This window comes from Balaenoptera ricei, chromosome 10 (genome assembly GCF_028023285.1).
Source record: "Balaenoptera ricei isolate mBalRic1 chromosome 10, mBalRic1.hap2, whole genome shotgun sequence".
Lineage (NCBI taxonomy): Eukaryota > Metazoa > Chordata > Mammalia > Artiodactyla > Balaenopteridae > Balaenoptera > Balaenoptera ricei.
This window is the reverse complement of record NC_082648.1, coordinates 42,461,033-42,478,167: the sequence shown is the minus strand read 5'-3', so window position 1 is coordinate 42,478,167 and position 17,135 is coordinate 42,461,033. Positions and strand designations below refer to the sequence as shown.

General features: G+C 42.4%; 1 protein-coding gene and 1 non-coding gene across 5 annotated transcripts in view; one reads left to right on the top strand and one right to left on the bottom strand.

Moving 5' to 3' along the window:
• LOC132373185 (cytochrome c oxidase assembly protein COX14) overlaps positions 1–16,804 on the bottom strand; it is a 28,657-nt gene extending 11,853 nt beyond the window's left edge. For 2 of the 4 annotated variants that reach the window (XR_009505363.1, XR_009505364.1), the window contains exon 1: positions 16,566–16,804. Coding sequence is in view for 2 of the 4 variants with exons in the window: in XM_059935873.1 (XP_059791856.1) it covers positions 11,954–12,135; positions 13,686–13,743 (240 nt within the window). In the remaining 2 variants the exon portion in view is untranslated. Of the gene's footprint in view, positions 1–11,729; positions 12,136–13,685; positions 13,749–16,565 lie in introns of those variants that run through there. The other 2 variants (XM_059935873.1, XM_059935874.1) reach the window with 2 other exon arrangements.
• On the top strand, positions 257–363 carry LOC132373868 (U6 spliceosomal RNA). The gene has a single exon (XR_009505524.1). It is a non-coding gene; the product is annotated as a U6 spliceosomal RNA (small nuclear RNA).
• Positions 16,805–17,135: the final 331 nt, after the last annotated feature.

Here is a 17,135-nt window from a genome sequence, read left to right as displayed (position 1 = left end):
GAACTGAGACCTCCAGTTAAAGCTGGGACCCGGAAAGAGCAACAGCAAAAGGGGGAAACTATCAAAAATTCACACAGTTGGCAAAAGGAGAAAGCAAAGAAATTTGAATGCTTGTGTAGTCAGGATGCTCTTGAGAATTTTCTCAAGTTCTGGGCCCACACTTCATGTGAATCTGAGAACCTGAATGTATACTTCCTGTGTGGTCTGGGAAACATGACAACCTCCAACCCCATCCCCAGGTAAGAACTTGCAGGAAGTGCTCGCTTCGGCAGCACATATACTAAAATTGGAATGATACAGAGAAGATTAGCATGGCCCCTGCGCAAGGATGACACACAAATTCGTGAAGCGTTCCATATTTTTAACCTAAATGTCCATCATCGGATGAATGGATAAAGATGTGGCACATATATACAATGGAATATTACTTAGCCATAAAAAGAAATGAAATGGAGTTATTTGTAGTGAGGTGGATGGAGTCAGAGTCTGTCATACAGAGTGAAGTAAGTCAAAAAGAGATAAACAAATACAGTATGCTAACACATATATATGGAATCTAAGGGGAAAAAAAAAAGGTCATGAAGAACCTAGTGGCAAGACGGGAATAAAGACACAGACCTACTAGAGAATGGACTTGAGGATATGGGGAGGGGGAAGGGTAAGATGTGACAAAGTGAGAGAGTGGCATGGACATATATACACTACCAAACGTAAAATAGATAGCTAGTGGGAAGCAGCCACATAGCACAGGGAGATCAGCTCAGTGCTTTGTGACCACCTAGAGGGGTGGGATGGGGAGGGTGGGAAGGAGGGAGATGCAGGAGGGAGGAGATATGGGAATGTATGTATATGTATAGCTGATTCACTTTGTTATAGGGCAGAAACTGACACACCATTGTGAAGCAATTATACGCCAATAAAGATGTTAAAAAAAAAAAAAAGAACTTGCAGGAAAATTGATTTCAGATCAATTATCTATGGGACTGCTCTGGAAAGACCTGTACATGATGATGCAGACAATGTGGGATTCTTACTACCACCACCACCCCCCACCAAATAAAAAAGTTACAAAAGATTTCCTCAAACCTGCAGCACATATAACTAACAAAATACAAGTATCCAGAGTATGAATAATTTAAAAAATGACAAAGACAACCAATAGCAAGAAAAGGAGAGGGGGAGGGAGCAAGGGATATGAATAGGTAATTCCTAGAGGGTGAATATGCCAATGGATAATCAATAAAAAGGTGATCACCTTACTGGAAATCCATGATATGTAAATTAAAATGAATAGAAACCCCTTGACACCAACAGAATGAGGAAATGTTGCTGGTGAGAGTGACATTGACATAACTGCTCTGGAAAAGCAACTTAACTAGTAAAGCTAAATCTTAGTAATTGGTCTTTTATAGAAACTAGTACAAGGATACTCATTGCATTGCTGTTTATAAGAGGGAAAAAGTGGAAGAGACTCAGTGATCTTTCACTAGAGGAATGGAATAAATTGATTTACTCATGTAATTGGAATATTATACAGCAATTAAAATGAAGAGCTAAGTTTTCCTGTTAATATGGATCTATTAGTCTGAAACAGTAGGGCATATATATATTTATGTATAAATTTTTAAAAAATTTATTATAGGGAATTGGTTCATATGGTTTTGGAGGCTGAGAAATCTCAGGATCTGCAGTCAGCAAGCTGGAGATCCAGGAAGGCTGATGGTATAGTTCCAATCTGAGTCCAAAAGCCTGACAACCAGGAAAGCCAGTGGTGTAAGTCACAGTCCAACTCCGTAGGCAGGAGAAGACCAGTGTCCAGCTCAAAGACAGTCAAGTAGACAGACTGCCCTCTTACTCCATCTTTTTTTAAAAATTAAAGTATTGTTGATTTATATTATATCAGCTTCAGGTATATATTTTTTAGATTCCACATATAAGTGACAACATAGAGTATTTGTCTTTCTCTACCTTATTTCACTTAGCATAATACCCTCCAGGTCCATCTGTGTTGTTGCAAATGGCAAATTTTCATTCTTTATGGCTGAGTAATATTCCATTATATATATATATATATAATATATATATACACACACACACACCACATTTTCTTTATCCATTCATCTGTTGATGGACACATTAGTTGCTTCCATATCTTGGCTACTTTAAATAATGCTGCTATGAACATTGGGATACATATATCTTTTTGAATTAGTGTTTTCATTTTCTTCAGGTATATACCCAGGAGTGGAATTGTTGGATCATATGTTATTTTCATTTTTAGTTTTTTGAGGAACCTCCATACTGTTTTCCATAATGGCTGCACCAATTTACATTCCCACCAACAGTGTACTAGGGTTCCCTTTTCTCCACATCCTTGCCAACATTTGTTATTTGTGGACTTTTTGATGATAGCCATTCTGACAGGTGTGAGATGATATCTCATTGTGGTTTTGATTTGCATTTCCCTAATGATTAGCACTGTTGAGCATCATGTGCATGTTGGCCATCTGTGTGTCTTCTTTCGAAAAACGTCTATTCGGGTCTTCTGTCCATCGGGTTGTTTTTTTACATTGAGTTGTATGAGTTTACTCCATCTTTTTGTTCTATTCAGGCTGTTAATGGATTGGATAAGGCCCAACCCCATTGGGGAAGGCAATCTGCTTTACTCAGTCTACAGATTCAAATATTAATCTCATCCAGAAACACCCTCTCATATGTACCAGGAATACTATTTAACCTTCTGTCTGGGCCTTCAGTGGCCAAGTCGACACATAAAATCAACCAGTGTGAAGGATAAATATCAGAAACATAATGTTGAATGAAAAAGGCAAGTTGCAAAAGAATATGTCCCGTTTGATGCAATTAACATTACTTTTTAAACCCAAAAATATATTTAGGGTACTTCTGTAGTAAACATACAGAAACATACAGCAACTGCAGGATGGACAGTGCTTACCTTTATGGAGTGGGGGGTGTGGATTTGGTATGAAATTTTATTCCTGGTGCTCTTCAGTAAGTTTGGAATAATTCATCACTTTAAAAAACTTTTTAAATGTAAAAACAAGTATGTGGCATTTTCAGGGAACTCTGATCTGTTGCAGTTGGATCAAAGTGGCAGGAGATGAGAATAAGAAGGTTGCTTGGGGCCAGATTGTGAAGAACCTTGACTATCAGGCTAAAGAGTTAAATTTTAGCTGGTAGGTCATGGGAGCCACAAAGTTTTAAAGCAGTAAGATGAGTCTTCTAAAAGTTGTAGAGAGGGTTTTCCTAGGACTTGGGACATAACCTAAGAGAGGTAAAGAAAATGGCTTTTTAAAGAAGGGGCCTATGAATTGGCTTAGGGCAATACACAGTAGGGTTATCTGTACCACCTTCACCTCAGCCGTCGGCATACAATTCTGTTTTTTCTTCTAGTTCAGCAAGGTCTCTCGTAGGGCAGGTCTCACCAAAAAGAGTTTAGCCGCAAGCCCTAAGCCTATAAAAGTAGATTTGGGATCTGCTTTTGCTCAACTGACTTCTATGAAAGACTTTTAGGAAACAATATAAAACTTTCTAGCAGCAACACGGCTTTGCTGGTAATAATTTATTATAAGGAATTGTGGCTCGTGCAGTTATGGAGGTATTCCTTGTGGCTGGTCTCTTTCCTTCATTGTCCTCTCTCTCCAATAGGGTTCCTAGGACAAGCTATAACCCTGCTACCAAAGCTGATCCTGACTAACACAGGGTGGGGAGAGCTATGGTGTCCCAAGCTTTGCCCATTAGTCCTTCTCTCCTGAGTCTTTGGTCTCTGAATAGTTGAAGAGACCAGCAAAAAGAGAATTCAATCAACATATATTTCTTTATGTACATGTAAACACATTGAAAATGGTAGAAAAAAAATACACCAAACTGTTAACACAGGCAATTTCTGAGTAGTGAAATGGGAAGGGGTGTTGGGGGTGGGACGGAGTGACAAGGGGCACTTTTATTTATCTGTATTTTAAAATATTTTCCATTGAAAATATATTCATGTTTTGAGTCCTGACCTTAAGAAGTTACAAACTAGTAGATATGATACAAATGAACACATTTTTTTTTTCCTTAAACAAAAAGCAAAAAACCTGTTGAAGTAAGTGTGGCAATATGTTCAAAACAGTTAAAAACTGAGGAATAAGTATGTGGGTTTTATTTCTAAATTCCTTCAGCTTTTGTATATGTTTGTAACTCAAAAAATATTTTTGTTATAAAAGCTCTATATGCTCATGGTAAAAAAATGTTAAGTACATGACATCTCCATTCACCCTAATCATTATCAACAGTTTGGTATATAGCCTTCTAGAACCACTTGTCAGATAACCAAATGTATACAAATGTGTTTCTTTTAAAACAAAAATGAGATTATACCATACATATTCTGCTGGTTTTGACTGATAACATTCCATTTTATGGGTATACCATTATTCATTAACTAATTCTTGAGCTTATTTAAGGTTCTTTACTATTAACATAATACTGCAAATAATAACCTTGTACGAATATATTGTACAGTTGTGTGACTACTTCTAAGGGCAAGAGTCCTAGCAGTGAAATAACTAGGTAAGAGGGTATAGACACTTTAAATTTTTGATAGAAAAAGACTATACAAACTTGTATTGCCATTAACAAGAGATTGCCCTGTATTATTTAAGTATTAAAAGTGCTGTGAAAGGGGTGGTTGCTATGGAGTACAAAAGAGGTCTTAGGGGCTTCCCTGGTGGCACAGTGGTTGAGAATCTGCCTGGCAATGTGGGGCACACGGGTTCGAGCCCTGGTCTGGGAAGATCCCACATGCCGCGGAGCAACTAGGCCCGTGTGTCACAACTACTGAGCCTGCGCGTCTGGAGCCTGTGCACCACAACAAGAGAGGCCGCGATAGTGAGGGGCCCGTGCACCGCGATGAAGAGTGGCCTCCGCTTGTCACAACTAGAGAAAGCCCTCACACAGAAACGAAGACCCAACACAGCCATAAATAAATTAATTAATTGAAAAAAAAAAAAGTGGGACTCCTGATATTCATCCCACTTTAAAAAAAAAAAAAAAAAAGAGGTCTTAAATATCATGATAGGGAATTTGACCTTGACCCAGTAGCCAGTGGTTCTCATCTCTATAAAAAGCCCAATACCATTTTTTTTTTCTCTTGCAAAGGCACTTAAGGGCATACGTTTCCTGACATGATCTTGGGCTGTGTCCTGCAGTTTTATATGAAATATTTTGTTTTATTGCTTTAAAGAAGGTAAGAAATTTCAGTTTTGGTCTTTCTCTTTGATTTGAGGGTTGCCCAGGAATATTTCATTTCCACGTAGTTGAGATTATCATTATTTATTTATAATTTTATTGGATGTGATCAGAGAATACAGTCTGTAAAATTCCTGCAATCTGTAAAATTCCTGCTTTTAAATGTTAAAAAATTGTTTTGAATAGTCAATTAGTGTTTATAAGTGAACTACAGATATTCACAGAAGATGATCTATTCTCTACTTATTCTATATACACACAGGTGTGTATAAGGTTTGTTGTTTGTATTATTCATTTCTTCTCAGTCCTTACTTTATTCTTCTAGTGCTGTTCAGTCTGAACAAAGTATGATAGACTCTCACCATAATTGTATTTTTAACCTGTTCTCCTGTATTCCTAAGAATTTTTGCTCTAGTTTTTTTAGTTGCTTTGTTTGTTGCAAATTTATAACCACCCTTTCTTCATAATTTATGTCTTTTTATATTACCAGATGATCTCTTTATTCCATTTAGTGTTTGTTAACCTTTCTTAATATTACCATTCTTGCTTTACATTCATTTGCATTTCTGGTATGTCTTACCCATCTATTTTCAACTTCTCTTTATTAGTGAGTATGTTTATTAGAAACTATATATAATTTGGATTTGCTTTTTTAGCCCAGTCTATTAGATTTTGTCTTTTAATGGGAGAATTCAGTCTATTGATATTTAGTGTAATAACCAATGAACTTAATTATATTCCTTCATCTTAATTTGACAGCAAATAAGTCTATTCTTCTTTATTAAATATACTTCATGCTCAGTAAATACTAAACAATTGTTTGAGTTTAGGTTTTGACAAGCTTATTTGAAATGACAGTAGGTACTCCAAGTGAAAATGAGGTAGGAAAGGACTGAACCTAAGGCAGGAAGTAAGAAAGACTGGACGGATATATATTGGCATATTACATATTATCTACTCTATTAGAGTTCTCCAGAGAATCGGAACCAATACATTAGAGAGAGAATAAGAGTGAGGGCAAGAGAGACTGATTTATTTCAAGGAATTGGCTAACACAATTGTAGGGACTGGAAGGTCTGAAATCTAGAGCAGGCCGGCAGGCTGAAAATGCAGGTAAGAGTTGATGTTGCAGTCCAAGATCCACAGGCTGGAAACTCAGGTAGGGGTTCTATGTTACAGTCTTAATGCCGAATTCCTTCTTTGGGAACTCTGTCTTTGCTTTTAAGGCCTCAACTGATTGGGTGAGGCCCATCCATATTATGGAGGACAATGTGCTTTACTCCAAGTTGGCTGATATGTTAATTACACCTAAAAAATACCTTCAAAGCAACATGCAGACTGATGTTTGACAAAACAACTGGGCACCATAGCCTAGCCAAGTTGAAACAAAATTAACCATCACCTCAACACCATAGCAAAAGTTGACCAAATATGAATGGATTATTTCTAAACCAGGTGGTTACAGATATTTGTAAAACACTCCCTTTACTATCCTTAAATGCAATTAATATTTAACTTATCTACTGTACACGTAATTTTTAAAAATCACCATAATGTTCTAGTAGTAATATAAAGGATATGTTTTAAGAAGAATTTATAATAAAACTATTTCCACATATAAATATTGGGCATAGTTATACTAGCACTCAGATGCTTGCACTTCTGTACATTCACCATGAATACAGTGGCTACAAATGCAGACTGATACTATCGTGTTGTGTCAGAGATTCAAATGCCAGGAACAGGCTCTGCCACCAATGGCATGGTTTTTTGAAATGGTGAACAAAAGTTCTAAATAAACTACACTACAATCTCCCCTCCATTTATACAGTAGTTGCATGCCTAGAGGATTCAGAGTACACTAAAAACTGTACAAAAAATACTTCATATTTATAGGTAAAAGAGTGAGGTTATAGTCTCAGCTAATTATAAATTTTTTCACTTGAATATTTATGGGGACATTTGATAGTTGTGCAGGACTTGGGACAGTATGTTGTGTAAGACTATCCCAGACATTGTAAGAATTCTGGCGTCCTTGGCCTCCACCTACCAGACGCCAGAGATGCTTCCCAATCATTGTGACAATCAAAACACTTTCACCTCTGTTGTGTGTGTATGGGGTGCCACTTCTGCTGAGAACCACTGTAGTAAATAATAGGAAACTATCAAAAGTATTTTTTCTCCCCTCAACTTTTTGAGAAATTGGAAAAAAAAAAAAAAACATTAAGAATGCTATATGCTCTCATATTTCCAATACCCCAAATTAATACCTCTAACATTTTGTCTTACTTCAAATCTTATTTTTAAAAGAAATAAAAAATTAGAGACCTGTGACATTGTGATATAATAAATATATAATTGGGGCTTCCCTGGTAGCGCAGTGGTTGAGAATCTGCCTGCCAATGCAGAGGACACGGGTTTGAGCCCTGGTCTGGGAAGATCCCACATGCCGCGGAGCAACTAGGCCCGTGAGCCACAACTACTGAGCCTGCGCGTCTGGAGCCTGTGCTCTGCAACAAGAGAGGCTGCGACATAGTCAGAGGCCCGCGCACCGCGATGAAGAGTGGCCCCTGCTTGCCGCAACTAGAGAAAGCCCTCGCACAAAAACGAAGACCCAACACAGCCAAAAATAAAAAAATATATATATATAAAAATAAATAAGTTAATTTAAAAAAAAATAAAATAAAAATAAAAATAAAAATAAAAAAATATATAATTGGTCTTAGTCCCAGGTTCTTGGCACAGAGCTTCTAAGACCCTTGGGAATCTCCAGAGTGATATATCTTTTTATTTGCTAATGAGGTTACTCTTGGTGGGCCCCTAGATAGTTTCAGGTTGGGAGCTGGTTGCCAGAGGAACAAGACAAGGCAGATTAGAGAGCTGGAACTTTCAGCCCCACATTCCCAATCTCCTGGGAGGGGAGAGGTGCTGGGGATTGGGTTAATCATTGAATGGCTGATGATTTAATCATGCTTATATAATGGAACCTCCATTAAAACTCTATAAACAATGAGGTTCAGAGAGCTTCTGGGTGGAACACAGAGATGCTGATACAGGGATGGGCGCTATGCATCTGTTCCATTTGGCTGTTCCTGAGTGGTATCCTTTATAATAAACTAGTAATAATAGTTTCTCTGAGTTCAGTCATGTGAGCCATCACAGCAAATCTGAGAAGGAGGTCGTGGGAACGGATCTGTAGCTGTCAGGCAAAGTGGGGATAACCTGGGGACCCCACTACTTGTGAATGACTGAGCCCTTAACCTGTGGTGTCTGCGCTAACTCCACGTAGCTTAGTGGCAGAATTGAACTGCAGGACATAGTTGGTGTCTGGAGAGTTGGAGAATTGTTTGGTGTGGGAAAAACGTATTTGGTGGTAGAAGTGTTGTGAGTAAACAGTTTCCATTTAAGACCCCCTTTAACCTCTGCCCTGTTCCACCTCACCTCATCCCCAATGTAATGACTACTATTGTCCTTTCAATCAATTTTTTATACTTTTATTATAATCACATATGTATCCATAACAACATAGAGTATGAATTTCCCCATGGGTTTGTGATGTATCCTCTATCATATTCAATTTCTCACAGATACATTGATCTGTGTCTGAGTTTATTATTCTGTGCCATTGATCTATCTGTCTGCTCCTGCACTAGTACCACAACATTTAGAGTACTATTAGCTTTCTACTATGTCTTGATATCTGGTAACCCCAACCCATCTTCTTTGTTTCTTTTCAAAATTGTCTTAGATACCTGTGCTTTTAAAGATTTTTTTAGAGAAAAAGTGGTGTCTTCTATAGATACTTGGCCCAGCATGGGAGGGTGAAGGGTCAGAGAAACCTTTTAGGAAAAAGAGGATAGAAAGGATGTTCCATTTAGAGAGAAAGCAAGAGCAGGCATGGAGACAAGAAACAACGTGCAACCACACAGGTCATTTGATTTTACTAGAACACAAAGGGTGATGTAGGAACATAAGGTGGGTCAAGTCTTAAGGACCTCATACACCATACCAAGGAGTCTGGACTGGACCTTATAGGTCAGGGATTCTTAACCTATTGTCTATGGTTGAGCTTCAGAGGGGCTCCGAAGCAGAATGCCATAATTGAATCTGTTCCAAATAGATGTCTCTGACAGCAGTGTGGCAAATATGAGGTCAAGATTGGAACTAAGACCCCTAAAAGGCTCCTTCAAAAGTATAAGCAAGAAATGACAAGGGTAGAACTGACTGAATGGATGTTTAAATGGTAAAACTTAATAAGACAATTACTTGGTTGGGAGTAGGGTACAGAGAGTGGTGTAATAAGACTCCCATATTCCTGACTTAAATGATAGTGAAAATAAGGGAAAAAAAACAAGTAGGTCCTGGAGATATGAAGGAATGCTGTTAGTCATGGACAAGTTAGAGAGGACTATAGGATTTGAGTGGATATAGCAAGCAATTGGATATATCTGAAGCTCAAAAGGTCAACCTGGAAGATACAGATGTGGAGGTCAGCAGCAGGTGTTAATAGCTGACATTTATCGCTTGTCAGGTACTGGAGTATTAATATGAATTGTCTCATTTAATCTCAAACCGATCTTCTAAATTAGAAACTACCACTTAAGCAAGTTTATATACTGAGAAGGAAGAGGGTGAGTTAGATAACTAATGGAGCAAGGTCTGGGGTTGAGAAGGGTAAGGCTGGAGGCAGGGCAGCTGTTCGGGGGCTCAGCTGTGGGCACAGGCTGGACGGGGAAGCAGTTTAGACCAAAAAGGGGTGAAAGATTGGAAGGAAAAAAAGGAATCCAAAGATTTGAAGTATTCAAGTTCTCGAATAGAGTGAAAATGAGAATATAAGAAAGCTCCTCAAAAAGGACTGATTTTGGGGCTTCCCTGGTGGCGCAGTGGTTAAGAATCTGCCTGCCAATGCAGGGGATGAGGGTTCGAGCCCTGGCCCGGGAAGATCCCACATGCCGCGGAGCAACTAAGCCCGCGAGCCAGAACTACTGAGCCTGCACTCTAGAGCCCTCGAGCTACAACTACTGAAGCCCGTGCGCTGCAGCAAGAGAAGCTACCGCAATGAGAAGCCCCCACACGCAGCAACGAAGACCCAACGCAGCCTAAAATAAATAAATTTAAAAAAAAAAGGACTGATTTTACACTGTTCAGAAGTGGCACTGGGGAGCTGAGAGAACGGTCACCTTACTGTCTGTATAGGCAAGTGAGAAAGCAGAGAAGGCAGTGGAGTCCTTGGTTAACATATCAAGAGAGAATGGGAGTAAATGGGTTGAGTATATAGGAATGCTGAGCTTTTAAATCATGGAAGAGGGCCTGCAGGTGAAAGGTTTAGGAATGGGGGACAAAGGTCAGAGCAGTACGTACATGAGAGAGGACAGGTGTCCAAAGGGGTTGATATTTTGGGCGATCACCAAGAATGACGTGAACAAGCAAGCCTCAAAGCTCAAAATGAAATGGTAGGGGGCTTCCCTGGTGGCGCAGTGGTTGAGAATCTGCCTGTCAATGCAGGGGACACGGGTTCGAGCCCTGGTCTGGGAAGATCCCACATGCCGCGGAGCAGCTGGGCCCCTGAGCCACAATTACTGAGCCTGCGCGTCTGGAGCCTGTGCTCTGCAACAAGAGAGGCCGCGATAGTGAGGCCCGCGCACGGCGATGAAGAGTGGCCCCCGCTTGCCGCAACTAGAGAAAGCCCTCGCACAGAAACGAAGACCCAACACAGCCATAAATAAATAAATAAATACATACATACATAAATAAATGAATGAATGAATGAAATGGTAGTGGGACTTCCCTGGCGGTCTAGTGGTTAAGACTCTGGGCTTCCGCTGCAGGGGGCACGGGTTCGAACTAAGATCCCACATGCCGTGTGGCCAAAAAAAAAATGATGGCAAGAATATCCTTCATAGTTGGATTTTACCTTGAATGCATTGTTTTCTTTCAAATCCTCTTCACAACTCTGCAATCAGACCTGCAGGTAGATTCTTGTGCAGTGGCACAGTGAGAAATGAACCCTGATGCTAATACTATATCCACTATGCTTAAGGAGATGGACTGCATTACTGTAGGCTGCCCAAAAGCCCTTCACATTTTATGAACTATCCGCCTCCACTTTGTGCAATTTTAACAGCTGTTAAACAAGGGCCTCTGCCTCCTTGACTCAGAAGTGCACATGTGGCCAAGCTGGCCAGAGAACTCCATTACCTGGACACAGTTTAATTGGTCCAGGAATGGTCACTGACCACAAAAGAGCTTTGGTCTTTACAGAGTCTTCTCAGGGGATTTATACAGATGCTGGGACAGTCTTTTCTCTGAGATCAGGAGAGCTGAGATTACTACTCCTAGAACTGTATATCCCCTACTTCATGGGTGCTAAGAGCTCAAGATATGGAAATCCAGTCTGTGACTAGAAAACTGGTAGTCAAGACCCCACCTCTGTAGTCCATACCCCGTTCAAGTAAACAAAAACACCAAGACACAGACATGGCAAAATATTTAATGTCTGTAGGTGTGCCTCACCCTCCCACTCCTGTTATGATTCAATAGCCTCTCCAAACTGACTACCAGAGAAAACATGGGCACTTTTTCCCAGCAGAGTTTGAAAACCATTAAGGCCCTGATCCTCTTGACTCAGAAATGATTGCAGGTGAGGTCTTTCCACAACATGCCTCAGGTCTCTCTGCTCAAGGAAAAAAGCCCCCCAGTTCTACGGGACTCCCGAGGTCTTCTGTTCTTCTGCAGCCTGGCGCTGGGAGCTGCGCCGCTGGAAATAGTGGTAGACTCGGGCGCTGCAGAGGTAGCCCCCATAAACAGTGAGGAGCATCATGGAGGTGGAGAAGGTCTTGTAGCCAATGTCGGCTAGTTGCTTGGCAGTTGGCATGTTGTCCCCTACAAAGACAGACTAGATTTAGACCCAAGGATAAGGCCTCATCTGCCCAGCCCACTTACCTGTTTAAGGCCATTTTATAACTTCTTAGTTTGTCTGTACTCTATTCTGAATGGCCCCTAGACATATGCAGAGTCTTATACTGGAAGATATTGTTTGGGAATTCTTAAGATTCAAAAGGGCAAATAAAGTCTGCATACAAGATACAGAAACACAGCTGGAACCAGGTGTATCTGAATGACATTACAGCTAACACCTGACCCTCCGTGTTTATGGAAAGACGTGACTGGTATGGACCACCCAGAAATGTTCTTAATTGGTATATTACTTTAGGCACACATCAGTTTTTCTGGCTAGTAGGGAATTTATTGAAGTAGCCAGAGATTAAACATTAGCAGTGAATTATTCTCTCTAGGAGGATCGAATGGGAGCCTTCTGGGCAATATCCAATTTGTTTTCCCATAAAACCATCTTATTTATGGTGCTCAGGTTCCCAGGTTAGTCTTCAAGCATCTGTTTAAGCCATAATATACTTGAAATAGTGCCAACAGTATGTTTATGTTATTTCAATTAGACATAACCTTCTACAGCATTAATCCTGAATTCCAAACATAAAACGAAGAACCTATCCCAAGGGCTAAAACGAAACTTACTGTGTCCCCAGCAAATTAACTCACATTTGCATGAGATAAATTACTTCCAATTTAACTGTTCCCTGGACATTCTGAGCCAGGGAACAAGAGAAAGTTTAGAATGGGAATCTCTCATCTTGAACAAAATGTTCTCAATTTGGGACTATGAATGTATTCTCAGCCTCCTCTCTGTTGAGGGAATTAAAATTAGAAGACTGACTGAAGTTAGTGAGAATAGTTTTCTTAAAAGTCAAGAATTTGAAAGGAGAAAAGTTCAGGTTAGCTGGTTGAGGGGGTCAGGGGTAGGGTGTGACATCTAAGTGCTTCTCAGAGTAAGTCCCATGGGCGGAACACTGCCTTTGAGCCAGTCCCTGAGGGTAGATCCCACACTGAACTGAGGCACAGCTTCCTTGAATCATAATTCCAAGTGACTATTGAAAGTGACATTAAATAAGGTCAGAGGAAGAAAACCAAACGGCACAGGGACAAGATGAGAAAGGGTTGTATTCAGGTTATCTGGGGTTTGAAAGGACCCCAAGCTGTGAGACAGTAAGAAAACACACACGTGCCGCGGAGCAACTAAGCCTGTGCGCCACAACTACTGAGCCTGCGCTCTAGAGCCCGCGTGCCTAGAGCCCGTGCTCCACAACAAGAAGCCTGCGCACCGCAACGAAGAGTAGCCCCTGCTCACGGCAACTAGAGAAAGCCCGGGTGCAGCAACGAAGAACCCCAACGCAGCCAAAACTAAATAAATAAAATAATTAAATTTATTAAAAACAAAACAAAACAAACAAAAAGAACACACAGAGCAGGACACTAAGGTAATAAACAAGCTCCCAGCAAAGAGACCTGCAGCCTTCAACCTCCCCCTCACTTTTTCTTTCTCCTCCTATCCCCCATTACCCTGGCCAGATGCTAACCAGTTATAGGACCACCTCTTCTCAGGGCTGGAGGAAGGCTGGAAACAGGATAGTACATCTTGCCTAGAAGAGTGACAGAAGATCTACTGACAGATGAAATTTTTCTAGAACCTCATTTTCCTCTCTTGTCTAATCCAACCTGAGATTTCTCCTATTTTCAAATTAACAAAAACTTTTCACAGATCCTGAGCTAAGGCAGGGCAGTGGAAAAAGAGAAGACAGATGAAGAAGTTATTCTAGAAGTAGAACAAGGCTTATTAACTGAATGGGCTAGGGCAAAGCTGAAAATATCTCCAAGTTAACAATTGAGGAAACTTTATGGAGTGGGATACTGCTAATAGAAAGAAGAAACAGGTGTGTGTCACTATGTGTGTATGGGGATGGTGGTGTCAGTAAGCATCAGTCAAGAAGATCATGAACTGGACATGTTAAAGTTAAGATGCTCAATAAAGGGACTTCCCTGGTGGCGCAGTGGTTAAGAATCCGCCTGCCAACGCAGGGGACACGGGTTCGATCCCTGGTCCAGGGAGATCCCACATGCCATGGAGCAACAAAGCCCGTGCGCCACAACTACTGAGCCTGTGCTCTAGAGCCCGCGAGCCACAACCACTGAGCCCCACGCGCCTAGAGCCCGTGCTCCGCAACAAGAGAAGCCACCGCAATGAGAAGCCCGTGTACCGCAACGAAGAGTAGACCCCGCTCTCCGCAACTAGAGAAAGCCCACGCGCAGCAACGAAGACCCAACAGAGCCCCCCCAAAAAAAAACAAGAAAGAAAAGATGCTCAATACAATATTCATGTGATGATGTCTGTCAGGCACATGGATATGCAAATATGGAACAAATCCTAGGAGAGAGGCTAGGCTACGGATACATATGGAAATAACAAGTGTCACTGAAACAGACGATAAAACCCAAGAGAGGGGCTTCCCTGGTGGCGCAGTGGTTGAGAATCTGCCTGCCAATGCAGGGGACACGGGTTCGAGCCCTGGTCTGGGAAGATCCCACATGCCGCGGAGTGACTAGGCCCGTGAGCCACAATTGCTGAGCCTGCGCGTCTGGAGCCTGTGCTCCGCAACAAGAGAGGCCACGATAGTGAGAGGCCCGCGCACCGCGATTAAGAGTGGCCCCCACTTGCCGCAACTAGAGAAAGCCCACGCACAGAAACGAAGACCCAACGCAGCCATAAATAAATAAATAAATAAAATTTAAAAAACAAAACAAAAAAAACCCAAAAGAAAGAGGCCAAGGGAACGCCAGTTTGAAGAAAACAATTACGGAAAGAAAACAGGAAATTCCAGAAACATCTGGGATGCATTTTCATTTAACTACAACAGTGGTTGAAAATCACTGCTGTATCAAGTCACTACCACTGACAGAGGTATGCTGTATCTTCGGGTGTATTGGGCCAGAATAAAAATTGGGAAACACTACTGTAAAGTTAAGTGCCATGAAAACTGGTCAGATGGGATCACTGGATGGGAACAGGTGACCAGGTCACAGGTAAACCTAGGACAGAAGTCAATTTAATGCACTAAATTGGAACAGGCATTAAGTAAAAAGCATGGATTCTTAGCCAGAGCCCCAGCAGGCCCCATGAACCCCGTCCCACGAGGTTCATGTGTCTATGCACTTTTCCAGGACGCAGAAAAACAGATTATTAGAAGGATCATAACCCCCTCTCGCCCCAAAGATAAGAATTGATATTCTTGTGATTTGCTGGTTAAGGGAACGGGAGTGATAGGGCAGCAGCCTGAAAAGGTAACAAGGTCAAGTAAATTCTAGTTTTGTTTTGCTTATTTTTAAGGAGATTTGAATATGTTTTAGAGGAGAAGAAACTGGTGGCTAAACTGAGGATAAAAGTGAGGTGGATGGGATGGAACAAAATCTAGGATGGCCCAGGAAAAGATGAAATTAGAAGCCCAGGTAGAAGGATTAACCTTGGAAATGAAGAAAATTTTGAGGTTAGCAGAACATTCTCATCTGAGGGACATCCATTTTCTCAAGAAAGCTCAAGGCTAGGTCTTTTATGGGGTTAGACTGAAGGTTTCAGAACAACAGGAAAAAGAAAACAAGAACCATAATGGAAATGACACAGGGGTGCAATCTGCAAAAACCTTTTCAGATTGTGGCTCTTTTCTCTTTTTCTGCCCCCTAAACATGGGAGGACCTCAAGGCTCAGGTCTCTCCTCTGGAAAACTCATTTCCTCAAATGGATCCATCCACCTCAGCCTAAATTTACTCACTTATCTGTCTACCTTTTACTCGTGCTATAAAGGCTGCAGAGAATATGGCTTCTGTCTCAAAGGAGCTTATGGTCTGATGGGGATAAGCTATGCACCCCAAATTCTGTTAGACGAAGTGGAAGACGCCGGTGACCAGAAGAGAAGAGGCGTTTTGAGAGTTCAGAGACAAGGTGGAGGCTCAAGGAAAGTTAGCAGAAAGGTGGGGACGGGGGGCGGGGGGGAGCTGTCGTTTTAGAAGGGTGGGCAGGATTTACACCGGTAGAGAAGAGGGAGGGGGAGAGCATTCCAGGAATTGAAAGCAGCAAAGGAGCGGATCCAGTTAATCGATAAGCAGGAAGGGTGCCCGGGAAAGCTGCATTTCAGGGCGCAGCGGACTGCAAGACAAGGAAGGGTCAGAGCTACTGGAGTCAGAGCGTGGAGGGCCAAGGCGCGCGGTCAAGGTGTGACAGGAACCTACGGCCGCAAGGAGCTTGCTGGGCTGGAAGCGGCGCAGATCGCGGCACAGCGTACACGGTAACCTCAAGGGCGCCGAAGCCCGAAGACTGGGCGTGGGAGGATACGGAAAGCAAAGGCCGGCCCGAGCGGGCGCGCCTCTGCGGATAGGCGGCCCTGGCTCGGGCCTGGCAGACGGCGTACCTGGATGCTGCCGTTCCCTCCCTTCCGACCGAGGCCTCCTGCCTGCGCGACCTCCTAGCGCAGCCGGAAGCAGCACCCGGGTCCAGACGAGTGAGGGTACCGCCCAGGGCCAACCCTGAACGCTGAGGCGCTATTGGTACGGAACACCACCCTTTCTCCCACCCCACGCTCCGCTAAAGCTCTAGGATTCTGCTCCCGACGCGAGATAGAGCCCCGCGCGCCAGACGCAGCATAACCCCGCCCACCGAGGCGAGAGCCCGCGCCAGCTGCAGCTCCGACTGGTTGCTGCCTTTGAACATCCGGCTTCCGGGTCAGCCGCCCTTACTACGCATCCTCAGACGAGCCTTCCTCTCGGAGAGGCCCGTTGGTTTCTGGGGGTTGTAGTCATTCTCCGATGAGAAAGCGTCTTTGGCGACCCAAACTCTGGAACCGGAACTTTTAGGATACTCAGTCACCACAGAAGAGAGCCGGCCAATCCCCAGCCTGTGGCGCGGTGACGTCTCCGGTAGCTGGGTAGGTTCTCTCGGAGTCCGCCCTCTGGTGGGGGCTGCGCGCCCCCTACAGCCTGGA